This window comes from Chelonia mydas, chromosome 5, assembly GCF_015237465.2.
Source record: "Chelonia mydas isolate rCheMyd1 chromosome 5, rCheMyd1.pri.v2, whole genome shotgun sequence".
NCBI lineage: Eukaryota > Metazoa > Chordata > Testudines > Cheloniidae > Chelonia > Chelonia mydas.
Genome location: NC_051245.2, coordinates 113,325,764 through 113,349,568, shown reverse-complemented (window position 1 = coordinate 113,349,568; position 23,805 = coordinate 113,325,764). Strand labels below are relative to the sequence as shown.

The window sequence follows — 23,805 nt, the reverse complement described above, 5'->3', positions numbered from 1 at the left end:
CTGGGAGCATGAGACTCTGTCTAGGTTTTGCATTTTGAAAAAGTAAATGGATCCCTCCACCCCCGCACAACCAATTGCAAATTTGGGCCCCAAAGATGTGAGCTGTAAATGGCTTGTGAAGACACATCTGTGTGATGCTAACTGGTGTGCAGTGTAACCCCGATGGAGGGGTATTGGGCTGTTACAATGTGTCTAAACAGCTTCAACATTCTGCAGCAATTATTTTTAAAATTATTACAGCTTTGACATTATAAAAATTTATCGGCACTTTAGGCAGACTGTGTCCAATAGCTGGCTCATTTGCTCTGTCGCTGTGGGGGATGGATGGTGAGGAGGGGACGTGGTGAGGGGCAGGGACCTGTTGGGGGGTGGCTGTGGAGTGGAGGAAGATTCACCCAGCAGTTGCGAGGAGCCACCATCGCCCAGGCGTCCTATTCTTCCTGCCCCCCATGGGCTGAGAGCGAATTAAAAATCTTCATCTGATAGCAAGAGTCCGCATTCAGTTCTCAGACACACTAATGCAGAAGGCCATTATACTGAAATGTAAAAATATTTCCTGCCCTCTTGACCATCATGTACATTAGCTGAATGATGTGTAGGAGTTGAGAACCTTTTAATAATGCCACTGAAGAAAAATATTTTAAAGGCTTTTAGTACATTATTTGTTAAAGGCCACACAGTAAACTACAGCCAGGCACACAAGGAATAGGGTGGTCACAAGCAAGTAAGTGAACCTTGCCTGGTTATAATTACCTAATGATCCATACTTAGTCAGTGTATTATTAGACTCAAATACAAAATGAAAAAATTGCACTTGTAGCCAAACTGACCTTTTAGAAATGTGTTTTACAATATGTAATACATTTATGAATGCCCAGTCTTTGTGATAAACGCCCTGTGGCTTTCTAAAATAACACCACTCTCTAATATATATATTGTCAAGATAAACATTGATATTTAATACAGAAATTGGCTATTAAACTGAATGACAAAAAACAAACAGCAGTTGCTTGTATAAATACATGAAAGGATGGGGGAGTTGCTTTACCAAGTGTGAGGTCAGTCTATCGAGATAAATCAATTAACAGTAGGATACCAAGGGAGAAAAAATAACTGCTGAAGTGATAAGAGAGTGGCTCAGACAGTTGACAAGAAGGTGAGAGTAACAGTAGGGAGAAATTACTATTGGGGAAGTTAAGTTTACGTTTAGTAAAGACTGCCCTCACACTTGGTAAAGTAACCCCCCCCCATCCTTTCATGTATTTATACCTGCTCCTGTATTTTCACTCCATGCATCTGATGAAGTGGGTTCTAGCCCACGAAAGCTTATGCCCAAATAAATTTGTTAGTCTTTAAGGAGCCACAAGGACTCCTCGTTGTTTTTGCTGGTACAGACTAACACGGCTACTACTCTGAAACCTTAGAATTGATGACTTTAGCCCATTCTTACTCAAAACAGTATATACATTCCTACAGTCTATGGAGGCAGAGCTTACTGTAAGATATACACAATGCTATCTGTAGTTCAACAATATTTTACAAAGAGCTATACACAGCACATCCCATTCTGTGCCCCAGAAGGCTGAGTTTTTGGTTTGTTTAATAGTTGTTCAATATATGAAGATTTTTTTCTGTCTTAAGCAGCTTCTTCAGCAGAGCAGTCAATGCCTGCATAGGTAAACTTCTCATACAGCGTGGTATTCACATATGTCTGAAAGAAGAAGAGAGGTTGAAGTAGGTGATGCATGTTTTTCCTCAAGCGCACTAAGCTGTGCTCTAATTATTTTGGGGATATAGAGCTCACTACTTGTGTTTACAGTACCCCCAATGAACTTGACACACATGCCATGGAAAGATTTAGCCTTTGGACTTTAAGCTAGCACAGCCTTACCTTTCGTTCCTCTAACATCCTGTTCAGTGACACCAGGATCTGAGCGAATGATGGCCTTTCATACGGTTTCTCCCGCCAACACTGTCTCATTAGGTCATACCTTTAAAAATCAGACACAACCCGATGAGGACTTGGCAGCATATCACTGAACACAAGGCCTGCAGACTCCATCTTAAAACCATGGCAAGCAGCCCCAGTTTAAGGCTGGAATTTGCAGACAGACCTCTAAGAGGTGCACCAAGCAGTGGGAGGCACAGGAGCAGTTATAACAGTGCTTCACCACCTGAGCCTCTCATTAGGCATTCCCAGCCTCCCGCATAGGACTTGGCTTTACTGCATGGCACACAGCCACATGTATGATCTCTTCCACAGTTTCCTCCAGCATGGTGGTAATTGGACTGGTGTTGCCCAGACCTGTTAAGGTAGCAAACCCATTTCAATTCAAACATGCTTTGTTTTACTTTTTCAGCTGCCACATTTGGGCTTAAATTTCCCATGCTTGGCCTTCTTGAAGGTGATTTTTTTTGTGTGGAACGTTGCGGTGGTTTTCAAAAGGGCAGCCACCCAGCCTGTGCAAAGTATAGCACCTTTGGAGGCAAATTGCCATTCTGCAACCAACAGTGCATTCAGGCCTCATACAGCTATATTATTGAATATTTTAAAAATCACACATTTGCTGAATCATGGCTTCCCTGAAAACTGCCATTTTCACAGTAAACAATGGAAATAATAATTAATGAACTTGTTTGCTTACACCTCATCATCGCAGTTGAGAGGCTTTTCCAGTCTGTACCCTTGTGGCAATTTCTCATAGAGTTCTGCACATGTCATTCCACAGTACGGTGTCCCACCTAAAACACAAGATTTTAACACGGGCTTAAGCAAATTTTTCTGGTGCTATCACAAATAAGGATAACCGCGCTCAGCACAAGAGCCACAGGATGGCTCAGCAACAAAATATTTGATGAAGGCAAGTTAAAGATGAAGGAAGATTGTACTGAGTAACTGTATTTGATAATAATAATTTTAGTCATTATTTATGCTGTGCTAAAACCATGCACAGTGTTTTTATAAAGTAAAAGGCAAACGGGCCAGATCCTCAGCTGGTGTAAACTGGTACAGTTCCATTGATAATGTGTCTTCCCAAATTCTTCCAGCCAGTGGCCTGATTCTGATCTCACTTACACTGCCTTCCGTAGCGTTATTCCTGTTTTACACTGCTGTAAGTAAGATCAGACTTAGGCCCCATGTGACCAGTGGTAGTGTTTGCAGGATCAGGCTCTAAGTTATATTTGGAGAGTACTCTTAGGTCTAGGTACACAAAGAAATTTAGGCCTGGTGACATTGACTATAGATACCTAGAAAATCACTGTGATTCACAAAGCCTGAGTTTGGCACCTAAGCTCCCTATACAATGAATGCGGAGAAATCAGCACCTCAGAATGGGCTTTACAAAAAGCCAGCAGGCTAGGTAGCTCCTTGCCTAACATAGCCAACGGGAACTGCCAAGCTGAGGGGTGTGGGCTCCTCCTCCTCCAGCTATTTTGCAAAAACTCACCTCTAGGGGCCAATCCAGTAGGCATGCTCTGAGCACACTTACCAGATTGGGCCCCATAGGTGACTTAGGTGAAAGAATGCCTAGCTTCTCCTGGTTTCTGTTTGGCTCTGGGGCTTAGGAATCCACACACATAGCATGGCTGCAGTGCGCACGCTCAGAGGCAGAAACAGGCGCCGACAGGGTTCATGGGCAGCTGAGCAGGGGGTTTGTGAAACCCAGTGCAGCCTGGGATGTAGGTGCCTAAAGTGAGAGTTAAGTGCCTTGGTCCTTTTATTAAGCTCACCCTTGGAATATTTGTTTTTTAAAAAGAAAACACCTGGTGTAAATTCCTTGCCATGGGATAATGAAAAGAGTCTCTCTCTACCTTGCTCAGGTAATGTGGTGCCTGACCTGGACTGAGTTTGAATTGTGATGATTTTTTTTAAGGGTATTGTGACCAATGCAGGATGTAGTTAATAAAAGAAAACAGCGGAAGATGTTTGAAAGCAAGGAATGGCTTAGTGGGCTGAATGCAGGGCTGAGAGCCAAGAATACCCAGTAGGGATACTGTACTAGAATATCCCATGCTGGTTTATTTGTGTACCAGAAAAAAATGGATACTTACCTAAACTGACTATTTCCCATAACAGGACACCATATGACCACCTGCAATAGGGACAAAGAAAAAGCACTCGTACCTTGATAGGAACAATGATTAAAAGTGAACAGGTGTGATACTGAAGAGAATTTAAAAAGACATTTTGCTAATATACAGAGAACGTAAGTTACAATTCACTCTTTTCATTTTTTTCTGATTAATTTTCTTTTTGGCAGTAAGGATCCAGGCTTTAAAACATAAGGCCAGATTCTCAGCAGTGTAGATGAGCATTGTACCATTGACTTCAATGGAGCTACACTGATTTACACCAGCTGAGGATCTGGCCCATTTCCTCATTGTCTCTGTCTCATTTAATACACAAAGTGCCAAACTCTTCTCACAGTTTCACCAGTGTAAACCCAGAACAATTTCACTGAAGTAAATGAAATTATGCTGAATTTACACTGGTGCATTTCACACCCAAAGAACCTAGCTCCACTTGCATGTCCCAGGGATCACTCCTTTCCCCCATCGCCCTCTGCCTTCACTCCATTCTAATTCTAAACTGGTTTGTGTGTGTTCCTTTCTCTCCAGGATGACTCGTTTGCCCAGGACACAAGCAGAAATTTCCTCATTCCAGTAGAGAAGGAAATTTTTTCTTTCCTGTGAAAGTTCTTGGCAAATCTTGCTCACTTTGTTCATGCAAGTAGGCCCATGGGACCAAATTCTGCTCTGTTAAGTGGCATAAATCCAGAGTAATTCTACTGACTTTGATGAAGTACTCTCAGTTTACAGCCGTGTACCCCACAGCAGAATTTAGCCCACTGACTTCAATAGCACTAGTCAGGTGGGCAGAAATTGGCTCTTAAAGGGGTCATCAAGAATGTAAGAACAGCCATACTGGGTCAGACCAAAGGTCCATCTAGCCCAGTGTCCTGTCTTCCGACAGTGGCCAATGCCAGGGGCTTCAGAAGGAATGACCAGAACAGGTAATCATCAAATGACCCATCCCTTGTCATTCGTCCCCACCTTCTGGCTAACCTCCTTATGAGGTTTCTTTTTTAACTACGATTATATTCTGCTATTTTATTTATCTGATTCCAGAAGAGACTGTCATGCAAAGAAGAATTATTTTGTACCTCCTTTTCGTCTCTCCACTTAAAGATTTACAGAGACTAAGTTCAATAGAAAGTGACCAAATGTGTCAGACGTCGCATAGAAATGAGCCAGCACTATAGTCTATACAGAAAATTTCGGCAGAGGTATCGCCTCTGATTACTTTCCCCTTTTCGCGCAGGTTGTGACCCAGCAAGGCACTTAAACCCCATAAGGAGTCCTGTTGACTTTAATGAGATAGCTCAAGTACTTACAGCTATGCACGTGCTTAAGTGCTTTCCTAGATCAAGCCCGTAGAGCTTGGCCAACTCTATCTGATTTCCTGGCATGTACTGCGGTCACAGATCTGAACTTTTGCTGTTTTCCTGCATACTTGCTGCACTTCGCTGGCAGAAACTGGTGTTCGTATGGGCCTTCCAAAGGTGCATTTGAGTTTGAGTGTCAAACTAGAGATGCCCCTGAACTAACCCCATGTCCAAACATCCCATGTACTTTGTAGAAACTCAGATCTGGATTCAGACCCAAACTTAGCCTGGTTCAGTTTTTCCAGACTATTCCTTGTAGTCTGATAAGCTGTCTGCCCACATGGTGATACATATGCCTGTGTTTTCTGAGTTCCATGAATTAATAGCTGCACGATTAAAAATGCTGGCAAAAAAACTTTCCCCTATGAAGCTTCGATGTTATTAAAGAAAGTCTTATTAAAAACATGTTAAAGAACTGTACTTACACATCACTGTTTGTGGTGTACACACTGTAATTTAGAGATTCAATTGCCATCCATCGCACTGGAAGCCTTCCCTGGAAGTGATGCCATTAGAATTGCATTATAGGCTATTATATTAATGGTAGTGTTCATAGCTGTTTCAAAACAATCTTATTGAAACCTGCACCACAAACAACCATTACTTACATTAGTGAGCACTTACACAGGTAGCCCCATTCACGTCAATAGGCCTACTGATATACGTGCTCCCCAACTTGAGCACTGGTTGTACAATCAGGTCCCAGATGCACAGCTCCCAGTAAAGCAAAGAGAAGTTCTTTCCAAATGAATGTGGTCCCAGTATGAATTGGAAACAATTCTGCTTGCATGATGCACATCCTGTGAACCATTCCTTTCCCATTGACCACAAGGTGTTAGTGACTCAGAGGCAGAATAATGTGGGATGGGATGAGGAGACTCATTAGACAGTTCACTTCTTCCTCTTCAAGGGATGCCAAGGGTTTAGTGCCTGGGAACTGGTCTTCCTCCCTGAGGAGCCTTGCACATAGGATTCCATCTCATCACTCCCACCCACTCCACCCACTTTTCAATGGAGCCTCTAGGGGAGTGTGCAAGATAGTTTGACCAATGATTCATCAACATTCAGTCTCATTACTTTCTCAGGCCCTGATCCTAATCTTAGGTCACTGGCTTTACACCAGTGCAGATCATGGAGGGATTCACTTTCATATATGAGCTTTGTAAATATCAAATTGGAACATAAGAATCAGTTACGTGCCTTTACATTCCTATTTCATTTTTCCTCATTACATTCATGAAATAAATACAAAGGCCAGGGTTGGAGTACAAACTTTCAGTTTGTGCAAAGGATTTGCTTCTAAATAAGTCTGCCTTTCATTAAAAATAATCAGACACTTCTAGCTAGAGTTGTTCCCATCCCTTGCGTGACTGTGTTATATCCCAGAACTCCTTCTGCACATCTGGACCGTTGTCTGTGGTTGTGACACCCTTTTTTAGTAGTTCATTATTTCAGTTGTGAGACAAAGCTGCCTGTGAATAACTAGTTTGCTTTTTTCTTCTTTTTTTTTAATTTAAATTTTTAGTACTCTGAATCGTGACAACAAGACTAATTGTTGTATTTGTCCTATGTGTGACATGCTATCATCAAAACTACTGAAATCTTACTTATTAGTGATGTCATATGTACCAACATTTACTCTGGTACAAATATCTGTGTAGAACAGAATTGTCATTGCTTTAACACATCTGTTTTGCACAATGGGATCCTTAGCTGACGTAAGTTGACATAGCTCCACCTATGTCAATAGAATTAAGCCATCTGAATACAGATTATAGTTGAAAGATGTTTTTTTTAAATGGCTAGTGATGGGCCTCAGCCAAAAAGCTACATCCAAATATCCCTGAACTTTGCATGAAATTTTTGCAACTGGTTCCTTGGACTTTAGGAAGGTTAAGAACCAAACTTTGTCTCTTGGCTCCATCTCTAAAAAAAAAACATAGTGATAACCCCTGATGAGATGTGATTTTCTCAAAGAATGATCATACTGAACATGTTTGTTTCAATCCTTACCATGGTCTTTTTAACATAAACTTCTTGACCTCTAGACAATCCAAAATCTGCTATTTTTGCAACATAGTTTTCTCCAACCAAGATGTTTCTTGCTGCCAAATCGCGATGAATAAACTACAATAAAGAAAACAGAAATTCTGAGGTAACCCAGTATGGTTAGATGTTCGGCTGTGTGTGTGTGTGTTCTCCCTGTGTGCTGCCCCAGCTTTGTGCAGACAGCTGGCACAGTAGACGTGGAGCGAACCGCCCAATGACCACAAGATTCGTTAAAGTACGAAGGTGCCAGTCCAGGTTTATTATCAATAAAGCATGGTAATAGCACCTGGTAGACTCTACAAGGATGCTAAGACGTATGCCCGTGACAATGGATGCAGCTCAGTGAATGGCGGGACTTTTTGGTCCCCCCTTGGCTGATTCTCCCTCTGAGATTCATCTTTATACCTTTATACAAACAAGTTAGTACTGCCCCTTTGACATAGTTAATCACTGTCCCCTGACGTGGCTAGTTATCACCTTGTTCATGTTGGTTCAATCAAAACATCTCTATTACGTACTGTCATCCTGACCTTATCTTTTAGGAGGGGTCAGTGTGTTACTGTTATCCTTGGGGAATGTATAAAAGATCAGTTCTGGTATAGCCCTAACAATACATATTGAATAGAGGTGACAAAAACTAGATCAAGCCCTAAAAACTAAAGCGCTGTGTTTTTAAAAGACAAGGAGCTCAGAGCTGACCTGTTTTTGGCTTAAGTAGTCCATCCCTCTGGCCACATCTGCTGCAAAATGCAGAAGCTGCTGAGAAGACAGTGTGGAGGCAGTGCTGTTGGCAATAGCAAATGCTGGGTCTGTCTCCAGCACTCTGCTCTTCCTTAGGAAATCGAGTAAATTTCCATGGGGAGCATATTCAATAGCCAGGTAAAGATACCCTAATGTAAAACAGAGAGAGCAGTATTACATAACAAGCTAAAAATGGAGACAGTGTCAGTGATTATGCATTTCCCCTGATTGGGTCCCACTACTACAGTATAATGCCACACAAGATTCAAACAAACAAACAAACCTTCTATTTCTCAGACGCAGAAGAAGAAGATGGCAATGATGGCCATTTCAGAAGGATTCTTGTGATTTTATAGTTCAAAAAGCGTTTTTCATAACAGAAATGTTGCAGCCCAGCAGTTCACAGTGTGGAATACAGTGTAGAACCTCAGAGTTACAAACACCTGAGGAATGGAGGTTGTTCGGGACTCTGATTATTCTTTCAAAAGTTTACAAGTGAATTTTGAAACTTTACTGTGCAGAAGAAAAATGCTGCTTTTAACCGTCTTAATTTAAATGAACCAAGCACAGAAATAGTTTCTTTACCTTGTCAAATCTTTTTTTTAAAAATTTCCCTGTATTTTTTTTGGTAGTTTACATTTAACGCAGTACTCTACTTGCTTTTCTTTTTTTGTCTCTGCTGCTGCCTGATTGCGTACTTCCAGTTCCAAATGAGGTGAGTGGTTGACTCGTCAGTTCGTAACTCTGGTGTTCGTAACTCTAAAGTTCTACTGTAGTAAGTGGCCAGATCATTAACTGGTGTAGATCTATTCACTGCAGTGATCCTCCCAGGTAAACGTTGGCTTATGAACAAACCTCCTGTCCAACTACCCCATTGCTTGGTTTTCAAACAGATTAATTCTGCAAACCACCAAAAAGAGCACTGCTGATCACTGGTGGTCCACAGACCACTGTTTAGCTATGTCGTGTTTTCTTTTTATTATGCATCTAAATATTTTATGTAAAAATCTGCTTATATTTTATGTTATAAACAGGGTGCCATCTTTCCTTTTCTGAGTACAATAATTACTTTAATATAAGGAGAATTTCTGGCCTGGACAAATATGTAGTTTTATATTTTATTTTATTGTATAATTTTTAAAGCCAGGTAAACAAAATATCCTACCCCGATGTTCACATGCTCCCAAAAGATTTATGATATTATGATGATGTCCAAGTTTACAAAGAACTTCCAATTCTCCAGCAAAGTCTCTGTGATCATCCTTTGATGCATACTCTGAAAATATAAGAAACATTTATTTATGTACTCATCTAAATGGCAGTTAAAACCACGCTGTTGCTACTGTTCATTAAGACAAGAACTTGGACTACTGGTTGATGTTGAAAAGGGATAAACTCCATGGTATTCCAGTCTTTACCTAAATAATAACATCATTCTTCAGTCAAAAACCTAGAGGCATCATAATGTCTTCAACAGTCATACCCAATATGTCACTCCTCTTATGGTATGGAGACACAATATGCCTTAGCAGGTTATACAAATCCATCAGCCTAAAAAAGAGAGTGAGCAGATCTTGATATTGAAGTCCCCAAATACCAAACGCCTTAAAGCATCCAATTCAAGGGTAATAAAAGTAGCCAAGCAAGCTTATTCCAAAAGCCATCGATAGGCTATCGCGATCGTACACCAGAAATATTTTTCACCTAGCACACTTACAATGCAGCACAAAATAAGACTTCTGTGAAGTCTGGTGCAGTAAACCAACTGAACCCACCTTCTGCTTATCTATGAGGAAAAGATCTTTAACATCTAAAAATGAGAATATGATCTGAAACATCATAGCACAGTTGTGAAATATGCCTGGTTTTATACCTACCCTGCAAAATCAAATAAACCTCGGCTACTGCTATGATTCATCTTGTCCTTAATTAAGGGTCCAATCTAACCCCAGCTGAAGTCAATCAAAATAATCCACTGGGAGTTGGACTGAGCCTAATGATTCCTAAAGAGCAAAATCAACAATGCTTGGATCTCTCTGTTTAAAAGATACATTATAAATCTTGGGAGAGTGGCTGGAGAATTGCCCCTAAACTTATGTTTTAATTTACCATATACCAGTGTTTCATGTCCCTGTTTCTACTTGTCTATTGTAGCTGGCATGCTGGCATAGCCAGAGTGGTATTGCCCTTCTGGGCTACCCACACTTAGACCAGTTTTTCATCCATAAAAGATGCACATTGGGTGTGACGCATGACCAGTGAGGTATTATAGAAGGTTTTGTGCTGGCTTGGTAAATCTAAGTATTGGAATATCCACCAGCTTTGGGGATTGCCTGCCCCATTCTTTGCAGTTCATCCTAATTGAGTGACCTCAGTCGGCTCCCCTGGGACTCCGGTCATAGTGGCGTAGTCGTGCTTGGACACACATTACCACAGGTTAGTTGGGTTTTTGGATCAAAACCACACACTTGTCAAAAATTAATTTTGATATTGGAGAGCTTAAGGGTTAAAAATCAGTTACAGTGAGTGACCCAGATCCTAGGAAGATCCTGACAGAAAAAGCTTGGAAGAATTGTGCTCACAGAGGGGGTTGTCTTTTAAAAAAAGGCCCCAGAGCAAGAACTGAAAAATCTGTTAATGGCCAGTAATCAGGAGGCAGACCCAGCGAAAATGCCTGCAGTGAGAAGCTAGCAGCAACTTGAACAAAAGCTAATACCTCTTCGATTGCAGGGAAAGCAAAAGATAGCTGATATGGAAAGAGATGCTGCTGAAAGAAAACGCCTGTGTTCTGAACATTAACAAAGAATCACATATATTCAATTGCAGGAACTAGAAGCTAAGGCAAAATGGACAAACTTAAGCTCCAACTCAAGAGAATGAAGGATTGCATCATCCTGAAAAGCTTCTCAACAGCAAAGATGGGGATAGAATCTATCCAGTTTGTAACCATGTTGGTATGTTGTTTGATTCTAAGTAGTTGTCTATGTGTAACTAAAATATACCCCAACTCTGCCACCTTTTATGTAAATGCTTTTACTGCGAGGTCAGGTGAAGGTAACCCCATAACTTGGGCAAAGAATGTAAAAATCAATGGTAAAAGCTGTTCAGGGCAAATTACAGGTTCTAACATCAGTCTTGTTAAAGAGGATCTTGTCAAAGAGGAAGATTACTTACCAGGTGAAAGTGTGAATATTTTAACCCTCTATGAGTTTGCTGTAAATGTGCCTTTGGCCAGAATCCACCTTGAGCGGAATGGCATTAAACATGAAGTTATAGCCGGTGTAAGGAAGTTATTGCCTAAGCATCTTTTGATTGAGCATGATATTAAAGCTTTGTTTAGTCAGGTTAACATAAATCAGTCACAGGAAAGAAATAAACCTGGATTTGTGCTGGAAATGGCCCAACTTGATTATCATACACATTATAAGGAGAGTGATCACTTTAGATAAGCTATTACCAGCAGGAGAGTGGGGTGGGGGGAGAGAAAACCTTTTGTAGTGGTAAACACCCATTTTTTCTTGGTTTGTGTGTATAAAGAGATCTTCTGTACTTTCCACAGTATGCATCCGATGAAGTGAGCTGTAGGTCACGAAAGCTTATGCTCAAATAAATTGGTTAGTCTCTAAGGTGCCACAAGTACTCCTTTTCTTAATCCTAAACCTGTGTCTATTGGGGCAACAACTTGCCTATTGAGGAATTCTCCAAATGTTTGTCTGTGGAAAATAGCTGTTTGTGCAGAAAAGCAGTTTATATGTGAATGAAGTTTCTGAATGTCTGTCTAATATCTCAGAAGTGAATCTGGAAATAGATGAAGCGCAGAAAGAACTCATTGTTCAGGAAAATGTTTCTCTAGAGCAGATTAAAGTTGATGATCAAATTAAAAGCCCAAACTGAGGAAGAAAGGATTAAGCACCCTGCAGGACCAATGACTCAAATTCAACCCTTAAAAACATACGGGGAGACAATGTTTGTGTTTTTGTGTATTTACATATATATGGGTAGAGATCAACAGTGTAATCAAACAGTCCCTGTCTATGCTGTATTCTGTTAATTCAGAGATCAAAAGAAATTCTTAACAATTAAATGAACTGTAAACCTAGGATATCGCTGTATTCATCTCTCTTTGAAGTGTATAGCCAATCATCTACAAATGGTGGAAAAACAGGCAATTGCTTTATGTGGATCTGTGTGGATAATTACCTGCCATGCTTAGGAAATGAGTGTCTATTGTTCTCCGAGGGACTCCGATCTGTCACAAGAAGGCCTGAGACTTGGGTCCTGATCCTGTCATCTCAGATCTGCTTGAGGCTTCATGCAGGGGAAGCCTAAGCAACAAGGACTAAGATCCCAGCGCTGACTGGCCCGCCTTGAATATAAACATTGGACTATAACCTATGAACTATTTCTGAAAGAACTTTTTGCCTCTACAAAGCTCACCATCTCTGCTATGAGTCTGAATCTCAAGCACTGTACTAATGTCTGTGTGTATACTGGTCTTTTAACTAATCCTCTCTCCCTTTTCTTTTTTAATAAATTTTAGTTAATAAGAATTGGCTGTAAGCATGTATTTGGGTAAGATCTGGAATATTCATTAACCTGGGAGGTAATGTGTCCGATCCTTTGGGATTGGTAGAAACTTTTTTATATGATTAATAAGCTTTCATTAGTTCTCATCATATTTAACTTGGGTGTCTGCGTGAAGGTCTGAGGCTGGGTTACTTTAAGGGAACTGCGTTGTTGGCTTCTGGGTAACCAGTAAGGTATTATAGAAGGTTTTGTGCTGGCTTGGTAAATCTAAGTATTGGAATATCCTCCAGCTTTGGGGATTGTCTGCCCCATTCTTTGCACTTCATCCTAATTGAGTAACCTCAATCGGCTCCCCTGGGATTCCAGTCACACTGGGTATCATTAAAAACTCAGCATTCACCATTCCATGCACCAGCAGCAACCATGCTTTCTCTGCTTGTTCTTAGAATGGATGATACAATGGCCACCCTTAAACAATTGCCAGTTTCCTTGGATAATGACCTAGAGAGCTGCATAACATCTGCACTATTCCAGGCACTATAGTGGCAGTATTCTAGCTTTTCTGGAACTTAGATACCATGCTGATAAGCATCTTAAAAGTACCTTAGGGTATGTCTATACTACCTGCCAGATCAGCGGGCAGCAATCGATCCAGCGAGGGTCAAATCGACCCCTGAGCACTCTCCTGTCGACTCCTAAACTCCACCGCTGCGAGAGGCGCAGGCAGAGTCGACGGGGGAGCCCAGCAGTCGACTCACCATGGTGAAGACACCGCAGTGAGTAGGTCTAAGTACAGCAACTTCAGCTACGTTATTCACGTAGCTGAAGCTGCATAATTTAGATTGATTCCCTCCCCCCCCCCCGCACTGTAGACCAGGCCTTAGATAGAGAAGTGATGCCCAACAAGAAGTAGAGGGAAATTTAAATGACCCTACAAATATGCTGCTACCGTATCTATTTATTTAAGGCAACATTGGCAAGTTTTAAAGGCTCTGTGCCATTATCACTGTGGAGTAGCAAATGATGAGATTTTCATGTGACCCATCAAACAGACTGAAACTCATATGGAAGAGTCAGCACTCAATGATACCGGGTTAAACTATAAAAAACACACCGACAGAAAAAAAAGCCATCTCCAGGATGCAAACCTTGGCCAGGCAAAAGCAGAAGTGAGCTTATTATTCATGCTCATTATTTAGTATTTATATTACAGTAGCAGCCAGAGGCCCCAGTCAGAATCAAGGTCCCCTTATGCCAGGCACTGTACAAACCCAGATAAACATAGGGCCCTGGCCTCAAAGACTCTGCAGTCTTTAATGAAAACTGCTGACCTTTCATCCTTTTGATGGCAGCATCCATTCGCAAGCCATCCTTCTTAATTCGTGCTTTAAGGACTTGTCCAAAGTTGCCCTCCCCAATCACATCTTGAAATTTGATGTCATTCCACTCGAGGACTGGATAGATAGTGGGGTCTGGGCTGTTCTTGGCTTTCCTGCTCAGAGTGAGAGTTCCTGAGTTAAACTGGACAGCTGGCTCTTCTCTCTGTGAAAAAAATTAACCACGTTAGTAGTAGTTTGTACCGTATGGAGTAATACCACAGAACTTACTACCCATTCAATATAAGCATATGGGAGCTGAGCCTTCTCTAGCTTATTGTCTTCTGCAGTGTAATTCCTGGTTTATACTGTCTAAATGAGAGGAGTGTCAGACACTCGCTGACTACTTTTATAAAAGTGTGGTGGAGGCTGACAGAAAGTGGGCTACAGGGTTGGGTAAGCTTCCTTCTTCATGCTGAGCAGCTTCCACTGCAGTGTTGAGGAAGAAAGAAGAGAAAGCGAAACATCTGAGCAAACTATTACATCTAGCAACTAAATAGTCTCCACTCTCTCCCTTGCCTAACCAGGCTGTGGCACATCAAATAGTCTGCTGTGTTTGAGGGGTCATCCTCGCTTTAATTAATGCATCCTCATAGGATTTGCTTCTTAGTAGTGTGTTCACAAGCCTTTCTCTGGTCTGGCAGGGCATGCCTCCCGTCCTCACACACATCAGATCACAAACTGGTGCTGCAAAGGAGATAGAAGCAGTAAAGCAGAAGGAGAGACATAGCACATAGTTGCCTTCCTTCTCTAGGTGGACCCTCAACTTTGTATCCCACAGTTGTGATCCCCTGCTCACCTCTAGGTCAGTGGTAGGAAAGCTTGACACTATTAATTCTAACACATGCATTAGGGGGCAGCTTTATTTCGAAAGTCAGAAGAGGAGGAGGAGGGAACCATCAGAAAAAGACAACAGATGAGGCTGAGATGAACAACTGCACTGACAAAGCAAAACTGGACACTCACCACCACATTTTGGAAGGCTTGAGCCATTCTGCGCTGGAAGTTGGCTCGCTTTAGCTGCAGCATGATGAGAAAGGCCAGGAGGATTGTTAGGCAGGTCATCCCTGCTGAGCCAAGGATCGCAATCAGCAGCATTTTCCCTCCCTTCGATTCATACGGAGCTGTTGAGGGGAAAATGGCACTTAATAGCATCTGGTTAACGTTGACAGTCCTCTGAAGGGAGTAAATATTAGCATTCTCATTTTACAGATACACAAATGGAGGCCCAGAGAACTTGGGCCTCATCTTTGGTAGTGCTGAGCACCCATGGCTCCACTGATTTCAACTGGAGCTGGGGGTGCTCAGCATCTCTGAAAGTCAGTCCGTGGGTGGCCAGGCTGGTGAAATTCCATGGCCTGTTTTATGCAGGAGGTCAGATTTGATGAGCTAATGGTCCCTTCTGGCTTTAAACTCTAAGAATCTATGAAACGTTGGGCCCCCAATAACTGGGGCACTGAAAGTCAGCAGCCACTTTTGGAAATTGTGTGACTTGCCCCAGGCCACACAGTGAACCAATAACAGAGCTGGGATTCAAATTCTAAGGTCTTTGTATGGATGTGCATTGGGTATATTTTTCTTAAAATCCAACAAAATTCAGAGTAACAAATAAAAGCTCAGGTGCTCATCGGTCCCCAGCTGTGTTCTCAGCTTGCTAACCCACATGGCCCCTCAGACCGCCCAGGCATGGCTTGGACTGAGTTCAGGAAGCTGGGGTAACCAACCTTTTGTTTCCGGGAGAGTCTGCAGTTCAAGAGAGGGGTTTGGGTTGCTCAGTCCAATATTGTTCTGTGCACTAATCTGAACCAGATACGCAGTGTTCGGCTCGAGGCCCTTGAGATGATACTGCGTGATGGTTGTGTTTTTTATTGTGACGTCAATGTGGTTGTACTCAGCCTTGCCATAAATCTTGTAGCTGATGATGATGGAGGAGATGGACTGTCCCGCAGCAGTTGACCAAGAGATGATGGCGGAGGTGTCCGTGATGTTGAAAATCTTGATGTTGTCAGGTGACGGTGGGATTCCTGTGGACAAAAAAAGAACACGTTCCAGTTTACATCCATCCTTGCTCCTTCTCTTAGCACCAATCCTTTCCCCAATACTCCCACTGGCTTAAACAGAACCAGGATCAGGGCGACAGCAAATGAAACTTGACTATGTTTTATAAACTTGACATGGTGTATTTCATTCTGGCACCAACTACTGCAATACTGAACACTTCCAGCAGAGTGTCCTCATGGTATTCCCTATCCTTGCTAGGAAAAAGAAGAGACTGCTCCAGGTACTACTATCCTAGACAAAGGGTTTCCTTTTGAATTAGGGCAGCATAATTTTACCTCCTGACTGGATCAGCATCCCCCTGTGGTTCCAGTATCCCTTACTTTTCATTGCTTTAAGGCCTGTTTTCCTTGTCCATCCAACAGCCATTAGGAAGGGTAGAAGTCAACGGCAAAACTCCCACAGATTTCAATGGGAGCAGGATTGAGCCCTTAGCTGGTGGCCACAATCACAGCTGGCAAGACAAGTTCTCCTTGGAATAATATACCTATGATGATATTTCCAGAAGCAGGTCACCACTGTCATGTTTGTAACATATGCAGGGCCCAGCTGTGTAACCTTTACCAGTGTAGGTACGCACCTGTGCGAATGGGATTAGCACTGAGGTTGCAGGCATGAGCGGAGCAGAGATGTGCTCTTCCAGAGGAGCGTACTAGAAGCATTGTGCCTCAGGCAAGCACAATGACTTCACGAGTCCCCAGGGAGTGTGGCTGCGGTGACAGTACTGGAGGGGGGGCAGGTGAGACTATGGCCTTGCCACCATTCTCATCCCTTCCTACCTCCTTTGAGGATTCTAGCACCAGCATTACGACAGACTCAACTACTCTCTGCACTCAGTGTAGTGCACAGACATTGCATCCTCTCCTCACCCTTCAGTGCTTGGTACAACTCAGCCAGATTTCCCGAATCAGTGGAGATCCTATTGTCTTGGATGGAGCTGTGGGTGCCCAGCACTTCTGAGAATCAGGCCCTGAGGGTGGAATTTTCCAAATCACCTAAGTGATTTAGGAGCACACATCCCATTGAAAGTCACTGGGACCTGTGCTCCTGAGTCACTTAGGAACTTTTGAAACTCACATCCTTAGTCTCTGACCAGGTGGGTAAGAATTAGTGCTGACCTTCAGCTATCCCTCTGAACAATAGCTAAAAGCAGCTGTAAATGCACATTCAGAAGCACTATGCTATCACTGCAGAGAATTACTGTGACGTTGCACTCCATATGTTTTATGGAAATATGTTTATAAGTGTGAATATGATGTAACTGGAATATGCGTTATTCAAAAGGTCTCTTGTAAGGTATCATTACAAAGCTTATAATCTACTGAGTGTGTTCATCCTATTTGTATGAATGTGTCATCCTTGTATCTGAAGCTAGAAATATGAAGTATTACTCTGAAGTCCTATTTTAACTATGCAAAGTGTGGGCCATTAATGGTGGCTTGGAATCTTGATGGCTCCCATTAACTAGGACAATTGGTTGCGAATGGTTCTGTTTACTTGCAAACCTTCCTGGCTACATGCACGCCAGCCCTGAAAGAATGGAGAATGAGGTCTTATAGTGACATGTGATCATGTCACCTGGTACTGGAATCCATCTTAAACCCGGTGCTTTTCCATTTAGAAGGAGGGGTGGGGACCCAGACACACAAAAGATTCCTGCCTTGTGCCAACACTATAAAAGGGGGTAGAACAGAACAAAAGGGGCTTCAATCATGAGAAAACCCCTAGTTACCACCTGAGCTGGAACTAACAAGAACTGTACCAGGGGAAAGGATTGGGCCCAGCCTAAGAAGGAGTCTAGTCTGAGAAAGAAGCTTATTGGAACATCGCTGAGGGTGAGATTTATCTGTATTCAGTTTCTTAAATGTATTAGGCTTAGACTTGCGTGTTTTGTTTTATTTTGCTTGGTAATTTACTTTGTTCTGTCTGTTATTTCTTGAAACCACTTAAATCCTACTTTTTATACTTAATAAAATCACTTTTGTTTATTAATTAACCCAGAGTAAGTGATTAATACCTGGGGGAGCAAACAGCTGTGCATCTCTCTCTATCAGTGTTATAGAGGGTGGACAATTTATGAGTTTACCTTGTATAAGCTTTATACAGAGTAAAAAGATTTATTTGAGGTTTAGATCCCATTGGGAACTGGGTATCTGGGTGCTGGAGACAGGAGCACTTGCTGAGCTGTTTTCAGTTAAGTCTGCAGGTTTGGGGGTGTGGTTCAGACTCTGGGTCTGTGTTGCAGCAGGCTTGCATGTCTGGCTCAACAAGACAGGGTTGTTGAGTCCCAAGCTGGCAGGGAAGATGGGCTCAGAGGTAGTTTCAGCACAACAGGTGACAGTCCCAAGGGGGTCTCTGTGACCGAACCCATCTCAATTACATTTTACAAAGACCTCTAGCAACATCAGAATCCTGCTGGGGGTGGTTAGGGGGAAGAGGAAGAGAAAGGAATAAATAAAGTAAAGTGAATCCAGTCACTTACTGTCACTGTAGGTCCATGCATACAAATAGTCACTCCACTCTCCTTCAGACCTGGTATTCACACGTACCCTGCACCTATACTGCTGTCTGGGTTCTAAATCATCAATAACCAGGGTGGATATATTTCCTGGCACACGGGTGATAACACTGATCTCATCACCACTGTTGTCATTCACACTCGTCCTTTCCACTTCAACAAGAAGGTCATCTTCTGGCTTCTGTGCTATTGGCTGCCATGACAAAATCAGAGATGTCTTGCTTTTAGGAAGGAGGGTGAGACCTTCTGGTGGAGGAAGACCTTGGAGAATCCACAGAGAGAGAGAAAAAACTTTATTTTATGTCTTCTGGATACTTGCACACAAAGGCTGGTATTAAAACAATAATCTGGAACTGGCCATCTGGGTTAGTGGTTAGTGCTCTGCACTGCCAAGTGAGGCCTGAGGTCATCCATAGTTCAAATCTTGTCCTCCATACCTAGCAGAGGCTAGAATTGCTGTTGAGGTCAAATGCTCAGCCCAAGCATGGCGTGTTTTGGGTTGCTTCTCAGGGACGGCATCCTTGCATGGATCACAATACTGACATTTTTAAATGACGTTAGCATTTTGCAATGCCCTTGATGGTGCCACTGGAAAGTACTGTCAATCTCTGATGCTGCTGGGCCTGCCACAAGTAGCAGGGTGGTGGATTTCAGATCTTCAGTTTCTCTGAAATGCCATTTGCTTCTCAGAAAATCTGGAATTTCTCCAGCCACCTCCTCCAGCCACGTTCCCTCCTGGACTGAAGGATTCATGTGGCTTCATTTGCTCTGTTTTTGTGAAAGATTGTTTACTTCTAGCATTTGGTGATAAGGGTTTCACAAACAGGAGTGCTGGTAAGAAACCAAGGGCCTGATGCCTGATTCTCCACTGCCCTGAACCATGTATAATCATTTATAGTGCTACAAAGTGCATGTAAAAGGCTAATATGTCAATTTGGTAGAATTCTACATTCGCTTTCATAGGTGTTAATGACTACACATGGTGCAAGGCAATGGAGAATCAGACCCTGTCACTTTATTTCCTGGCCACAGTCACATTTGCTAGATCAGAATAGCAAAGGTTAATGCCCCTCTCACTACCTACAGTTCTTTGAAGGAGAATGAGGGGGCCTGAATAACTATATTGTGTGTGGTTAAGTAAAACAACAGAGCTATGGGACAATGTGGGGATAGAGATAATAGACTTGGGAATTCAAATGACATTGAAGGAGATGGGGTGGAGGGAAGAAAGCTAATACTCTACAACTAGTAGATCCCTGGTTGGTTGCTGGTGTGCACAAGCTCCATACAAAGAACTGTTGGCCTGGGTGTCAGCAAAAAAGTATCTTTCTTGTCTCATGTCCTTCACTGGGATGGAGGAGGGTTGAAAAATTATGGATGCAAAGTGGAAGTTTTTAAAAATGAGGAAGGGGCCAGGCCCCTCTCTTTTTATTGATGGATCATTTCCATGTTAAGGGTTCAGTAAACAAGAGGTCATTTATTTAGTGCTTGAGTATTTGATTTCTTCCTGTTCCTTGACTCTGTATGAGATTCTGATATTCGAATAATCTTAACCTTAAAGAAGTCAACATAGTCTAAATGTTAGAGCCATCACTAGCAACCAAGAGAAGGGGTTCTATCCCCAACATTGTGGAGCACTCGCTGTGTGGCATTGGGCAAGTTACCTAACCTCATTGTTCCTCAGTTTTGCCAACCTGTAAAATGGGGAGAATGATATTTAGTCACTTTTTGCAATTCTTCCCCTTTCCCCCCATTTTCCTTTGCTTTGCTTGAGACTCCTCTGAAAGGATCCAAACCTTCCTAGGCCTCACTGTTTGAGAAACATTATTTTGGGGCTTGGTCCAAAACCCACTGAAATGAATGGAAAGGCTTCCATTGACTTCAGTGGGCTTTGGCATGCATGTAGATGAATGCAGCTGTGCATATTGCAGAGAAAACGAAGGAGGCTGATTGAAAGCTCCCCATGTGAAAGGCCAAAAGTCCTACGTACCAAGTGCAGCCGTTGTGAAGCTTGCCTGTGGCCCAGGATGCCCTTCTCCACCATCCCCTTGCCGGCTTAGCTGAACACAGAACTGATATTCTGTTTTGGGTTCTAGATTAAATAATCTCTTGCTCTTTCCATTTACTGGGAACGAAAGGAGAAAGAAAGGTCAACCCTCCATTCCATTCTGAAAAATAATACGGGATTTTCTGAATCCCGCATCACAGCTGGGTCTGCTCTTGAGAGAGGTCAAGGTTATGGGCTCCGCTTTACCCCCATTACTCTAGGATGAGCTGTTTAGACGTACATGTTAATTACCATTATGACAGTATTGCTTATTATGGGTTAAAGCACCAGCAATGTGCCCAGCCTTGCATGAGATACAAAAGGGCAGATTTTCAAAAGTACTGAAGTGCTCAGGATCCTCAGGGGAACTGTTGGGTGCTGAGCACTTCTGAAAATCTGGCTCCAAGTGAGCTGGCCCCAACCCAAAGATTTTACAATCTGATCCGGTGCAGGCAAACCTCTTCGCTCTTGTGGAGACTTAATGAGGTCATTGGTCTAGCTATTAGGAGTTCAGATACCACAATGATGGACGAAACATACAAGCCTGGAAAGAACGAATTGGAATCCCGAATACCCATGAATGTGTTGGCTAAAGGCTCAAGAATCCTCAGTGTTGATGTATCTGTGTTTCTTTTCATCAAGAGATCCCAGCAAAGAGACTTGGTGTCTAATGAAGATGATGTGTAAAGTGATATAGGTTAGACTCCCATACAACCAGGCATACTCCCTTAGATCTACTTGCATCCAGTTATTGATATGTAAGGGAAAGCAAGGAGACATAAATTATACACTGAGGAGTCAGAAGGTGTCAGTTAAAGAGGATGGGGGCTGCTTTAGATTACACCTTCTTACATCCTCAGTTCATTGGGTTTTTTTAGCTACGCGCCTCGCTTCTGGCCTGTCAGAGTCTGAAATATGTCTGTTTTGATTCCCTTGCACTAAGTGGGTCAAATTTAGAGCTGATGTGTAAGGTGTGTGTTTGTAAGTTACTCACGTACTTGGCAAAGTGTGTGTCAGCCCATGTAAACCTATGGGAATCTCGGAAAAGTCTACGTGACTTTAATGTACATTTGACAGGACTGGATGAAGTGGTAAGCTATACCAATTTATACTCTCCTCTAGGCTACTCAAATTCATTTGACTCACTTCTGAACTTGGCCCTTGGTCTTTAGAAGTCCGAGAAGCCAGTACTTGAGTACCACAATGATAGGAGCCTTATAAAAACCTGAGACAGAGAAATAGGTAGGAGGCCACTTGCTTCTGCTGCTGCTTTAATATCTTTTTAGGTTAAAACCTAAGTAAGAATTGCACTTGCAAGGGCCAGCCGTAGGTTCTGTTGAGCCCTGCATAAGTAAAAGTCATTTTTCAAAACAGAATTTTACGTTAGAGCAAACACCACATTCCGATTTTTCTTCAGCTTGACTGTAGATGAGGTTTCTGTATGAGTGATGGGATGAAAGAACTGACCCTTACCTTCTACTGACATCCAGGGCTGATAATCTTTAGCAGGCTTATACAGGAGCTTGGTTGACACAATTGGTCCATCACCAGTGTGGGAGTCAGCATTGATATTGATGGTGAGAAAATTATGTCCACTGTCTATCATCCTCGGAGCATACTGAGGCACAGGAGGAACTGAGCAAGAATGTGACTATTAGACCAGATCTTTTATTTGTCTGTATTAATAAAACTGTGGCATCTACCTGTATTCCTATGAATCCAGATATTGCCAGACTGTATCAGAGCAATGGTCCATCTACTCCAGTACCCTGTCTCTGACAGCTGCTTCAACAACATTTCTCTATGGTAGGGAAAGTTTCTTCCTAACTCCCCTTAGTTAGAGGTGGGATTATATCCTAAAGCATAAGGGTTTAGATCCCGCTCCAAATACTTGGATTTTTTTTTTCAATCTTTACCATCCCATTCATTTGCCAATTCACAAAAATTACAATGCAGGCGGCAGCTGTTTAAGGTAGAACTGCTTTAATATTTTGAATGCAGATATTTATTTAAACATTTCCCTGTAGCGTTGTCAATAAAAAACATTTAAATCTTGTGCCAGTCTACGAGAACCGGAAAGTGAAACTGATTGGAAACATTGTCCAGGCTGAATGAAATGTCAAGAAAGTAAACAAATGTTATCCACAATGAAAATACATCAGATTTTTAAAATCTTTCATCTTTAATAATTCCAGGTAGGACTATCAAGAGGAAGGAAGACTGTTAAAATATGGGGTTTGATCTAGATAGTGTCCCCTTATGGTCAATATGCTCCCTACTGTACGGGTCCTATTTCTATCACTCTTACTCACTTTGAGAAACACTTACTTACATACCCTAATTTTTAGAGCTGCTGAGCGAGACACAGAGGCCTATTGGTGGTTTACTTCTCTGTGTCAGCAACTCTTGTCAAGCCTGACATACTCACTACACCTAATACACTGTTGTCATGATATAGAACCAAAAGGTAGCATGTAACGTATCACTGGAAAACTGATAACTCACTGATCATTAATATTCTTGAATGAGGTATGGATGGGTGTGTACAAAGAGTTATGGATACGTGCTAGAATTATGTTCTTAAAATGTGTTTGGCACGCAATGCATAATCTCAGTCTGCCTTAGACATAGGACTGTATTTGCTTGTCTGACCAGCCTGGTCATTAGGCAGAGACAATCAAGGTATATTTATATAAAAGGTAGACAAAGCCATGAATGTAGTGTGTGGGAGTTGGGAGGGAGGGGAAGATAGCCTCTTAACTATGGGTATGTCTATACTACCCACCATATTGGCGGGCAGCGATCAATCCAGTGGGGGTCAATTTATCGCGTCTAGTCTAGACGCAATAAATCGACCCCCGAGCGCTCACCCATCGACTGTACTCCACCAGGGTGAGAGGCGCAGGCGGAGTCGATGGGGGAGCGGCAGCAGTCGACTCACCACAGTAAGTACGTCGACTTCAGCTACATTATTCACGTAGCTGAAGTTGCGTAACTTAGATCGATACCCTCCCCTAGTGTAGACCAGGCTTATAAAGACAG

The 23,805-nt window shown here is 42.3% G+C and overlaps 1 protein-coding gene across 5 annotated transcripts in view; it reads right to left on the bottom strand.

Moving 5' to 3' along the window:
• Positions 1-634: 634 nt before the first annotated feature.
• The window catches only part of TEK (TEK receptor tyrosine kinase), an 83,547-nt gene continuing 60,376 nt past the window's right edge, over positions 635-23,805 (bottom strand). For 3 of the 5 annotated variants that reach the window (XM_027827793.3, XM_007065429.4, XM_043546758.1), the window contains 14 exons: positions 22,237-22,398; positions 20,707-20,841; positions 18,681-18,977; positions 15,865-16,164; positions 15,107-15,264; positions 14,096-14,306; positions 9,403-9,513; positions 8,196-8,386; positions 7,461-7,574; positions 5,873-5,943; positions 4,054-4,094; positions 2,646-2,742; positions 1,892-1,991; positions 635-1,711 (listed from right to left, as the gene is read on the bottom strand). In XM_027827793.3, coding sequence (XP_027683594.1) covers positions 1,637-1,711; positions 1,892-1,991; positions 2,646-2,742; positions 4,054-4,094; positions 5,873-5,943; positions 7,461-7,574; positions 8,196-8,386; positions 9,403-9,513; positions 14,096-14,306; positions 15,107-15,264; positions 15,865-16,164; positions 18,681-18,977; positions 20,707-20,841; positions 22,237-22,398 — 2,063 coding nt within the window. In that variant the 3' untranslated portion in view covers positions 635-1,636. The remainder of the gene's footprint in view (positions 1,712-1,891; positions 1,992-2,645; positions 2,743-4,053; positions 4,095-5,872; positions 5,944-7,460; positions 7,575-8,195; positions 8,387-9,402; positions 9,514-14,095; positions 14,307-15,106; positions 15,265-15,864; positions 16,165-18,680; positions 18,978-20,706; positions 20,842-22,236; positions 22,399-23,805) is intronic. The other 2 variants (XM_043546759.1, XM_043546760.1) reach the window with 2 other exon arrangements.